The sequence below is a fragment of the Fonticula alba genome (genome assembly GCF_000388065.1).
Source record: "Fonticula alba strain ATCC 38817 unplaced genomic scaffold supercont2.12, whole genome shotgun sequence".
In the NCBI taxonomy this organism is placed as follows: Eukaryota; order Rotosphaerida; family Fonticulaceae; genus Fonticula; species Fonticula alba.
The window spans coordinates 197,474-200,303 of NW_009242982.1; the positions used below are offsets into that span (position 1 = coordinate 197,474).

General features: G+C 69.6%; 1 protein-coding gene across 1 annotated transcript in view; it reads left to right on the top strand.

Annotated features, from left to right (window-relative positions):
- H696_05590 (hypothetical protein) overlaps nt 1–2,830 on the top strand; it is a 5,508-nt gene that overhangs the window by 916 nt on the left and 1,762 nt on the right. Inside the window, exons 3-5 of the mRNA XM_009499405.1 lie at nt 20–762; nt 1,073–1,729; nt 1,877–2,803. Of these exons, the coding sequence (XP_009497680.1) occupies nt 20–762; nt 1,073–1,729; nt 1,877–2,803 (2,327 nt within the window). The remainder of the gene's footprint in view (nt 1–19; nt 763–1,072; nt 1,730–1,876; nt 2,804–2,830) is intronic.

Below are 2,830 nucleotides of genomic sequence, written 5' to 3' on the forward strand. Positions count from 1 at the left end.
CCCCCCCCCCCGCTGCCAGCCCCCACGCCGGAGCCGGCCTCCGAGCCGCGGGACAGCCTCGACCTCCTGAAGCGCCTGGAGACCTTCCGCCGGAGCTCGCTCGCCGCCCTGCCCGCCACCGACGCCACGGCCACCCCCCTCCTGCCGCCGGCGCTCATCTCCTCCGAGGGCCTCTCCTCGCTGGACATGATGGCCGCCGGCCGGGTGGGCGTGCAGCTGTCCGCCGCCGACCTCGGGCTGGACCCCCGCGTCCAGGGGTACTCGCCGGGCGCCGACGCCGCGCACATCCTCACCTGCCTGCACCGGCTGCTGGTGTCGCCGCTGGCGCACTCCGTCAGCCTGGACGTCCCGTGGAATGACACGCGCCTGATCCTGGCCCTGACCGAGCTGCCGGCCCTGCTGGCGGCCGAGGGCGACGCCGCGCCGCCCATCGACCCGGGCATGCTGTCCAGCCGGCTCTTCCTCAGCCTGTCCTTCTGCCGGCGTGATGGGTCCTTCCATGAGCTGCCGCTCCCCTCGGATCCGACGCAATTTGCCCCGATCTGCTTCTCGCTGCCCTCCATCCGCAACCACTTCCTCCACTGCGTGCGGGTCCTGGCCAGCATCCGCCCGGCCCGGCTGCTGCTCGGCACCTGCGTCAACGCCCTGTTCAAGGTCCAGGAGACCCAGCTCGGGCACTTCGGCCCGCTCTACTTCGAGGCGTCCATCCAGGCCAAGCACTACTCCCCGCGCTCGCGCGTGTCCCTGAACCTTTCCTATGAGGTTCGTCGCACCCGTTCTCTCTCTCCCTCTCCCTCCCTCTCTCTCTCTCTCTCTCTCTGTTCTCTCTCTCTCTCTCTCTCTCTCTCTCTTCTCTCTTCTCACTCTTCTCACTCTCTCTCTCTTCTCTCTTCTCACTCTCTCTCTTTTCTCACTCTCCCTCTCTTCTCACCCTCCCTCTCTTCTCACCCTCTCTTTTCTTTCTCTCCCTCTCTTTTCTTTCTCTCCCTCTCTCCCGTCGCATGCCCTTGTCTGGATGCTGCCCGCTCTCTGTCGTGTATGCTCATGATGCCCCCCCCCCCCCCACACACAGCACCTCCACCGGAATGCCAACCAATACACCGAGGTGTTGCACGCGGCCGGCGACAAGCTGGACTTCCTGTCCATCACCTCGGTCCCCAGCGACTTCGTGGCCAATGTGGCCGAGATCCCGGCCGACTACTACCACATGCTGGCCAACCTGGCGTCCAGCGAGGATGACATGGTGCTCAACATCGGCTGGTCCTCGGACAATGACGCGTCGTCGCACTTCCCCGCCCGGCCGGACGCCACGGCCCAGGATGGCTTCGAGGAGCAGGTGGCCTTCATCTATGCCCTGCCGCGGCTCCTCAGCGAGGCATGCCCCAACTACACCATGTGGTACGGTCTGCATGATCAGCTCCCGGAGCAGAGCGGCCTCGGGCTCTTCGTCACCCCGCCGGCCGTGGCCCAGCAGCCATCGACGCCCGGGCTCGGGGAACTCCAGCTCCTGAATGCCCGCCACGCCAAGCCCATCTACCACCTGTGGGTCCTGGTCCGGGTGTCGAACGACCGGCGCCTCGACGCGCTGGAGGCCACCACCGGTGCGGCGGCCGAATCGCCCCAGCTGGCCCCCCTGTCGCTGGTCGCCGCCGCCGCCGCCGCCGCCGCTCCGGTGCCCGGGGCCATCCCGTCCCCCCCTCCGCCGTCGGTCGCGGTCGCCGACCCGCCGGTATGTATCGTGCTGCCACCGTGCTGGTTCTTCTCCTTCCCCTCTGCCTGCTCTCTCTCTCTCTCTCTCTCTCTCTCCCCCCAGCTAACTGGAGCTCCTGCCCATCCCCCCCCCACCCCCGCTCCCCCGTTCTCTCCCTGATACCAGGTGGCCAGCCTGCCACCCAAGCTGTCTGGCCCGCCGCCGGCTGACTCCCAGTCGCTCTCGGAGCAGCAGGCCCAGCAGTTCCGGCTGATGCAGGCCGGCCTCGCTGGTCCGGCCGCCACCGGGCCGGGCCTCCCTCAGGTCCCGCTGCCGCCACCGGCTTCGCCCATGCCGCCCAAGCCCGGCGCCATGGCCGCACCCCTGTCGCCATCGATTCCCTCCCCCCTGGCGCCCTCCTCCCTGCCGGACATGGACCTCCTGCGTGAGCGCATCCAAGCCCAGTACCTCACCCGGCAGCGGGCCGCCGAGCAGCATGCCGCCGAGTCCGCCTCGGTGCCGGCCCAGCCGCAGGTCCCGGCGCAGCTGCACGCCCTGCCGCCGCCGGCGCAGCAGCATTCCTTCCCCCCGCCACAGCACCTCCAGCAGCACCAGCAGCAGCAGCAGCAGCAGCAGCACCACCACCACCACCACCACCAGCACCATCATCATCTTCACCAGCACCAGCACCAGCACCAGCAGCAGGTCCCCCTGCCGCCGGCACACATGATGCTGGCTCCGCCGCCACCGCCCGTGGCCGCCGGTGCTGGCGCGGCCCCCCCCCCGGCCAAGCTCTCCCCCCCGGCCACGCCGCCCATGATCTCGGTCACCAGCACCCCGATGGTGACCACCACCCCGTCCACCATCCTTCCCCTGCCTCCGGGGCTGGTCCCCTCGTCGGCCCCGCTGACCCCTTCGGCCCGGCACATCCAGCAGCCGGTGGCCCTGAACGAGGTTGAGGGGTGGCTGATCGCCCGGATCTCGGCCTCCATCCGCGGGTCCCTGGACCTGACCCCCAACTCCAAGAACATCCTGCAGTATGACCATCACCTGTCCGGGCTGACCGGCACCGGGTCCGGCCGCCTGTGGCAGATGCTCTCCGAGACGGGCATGGTACGTGGCGCCTGCGTCCGCCCCCCC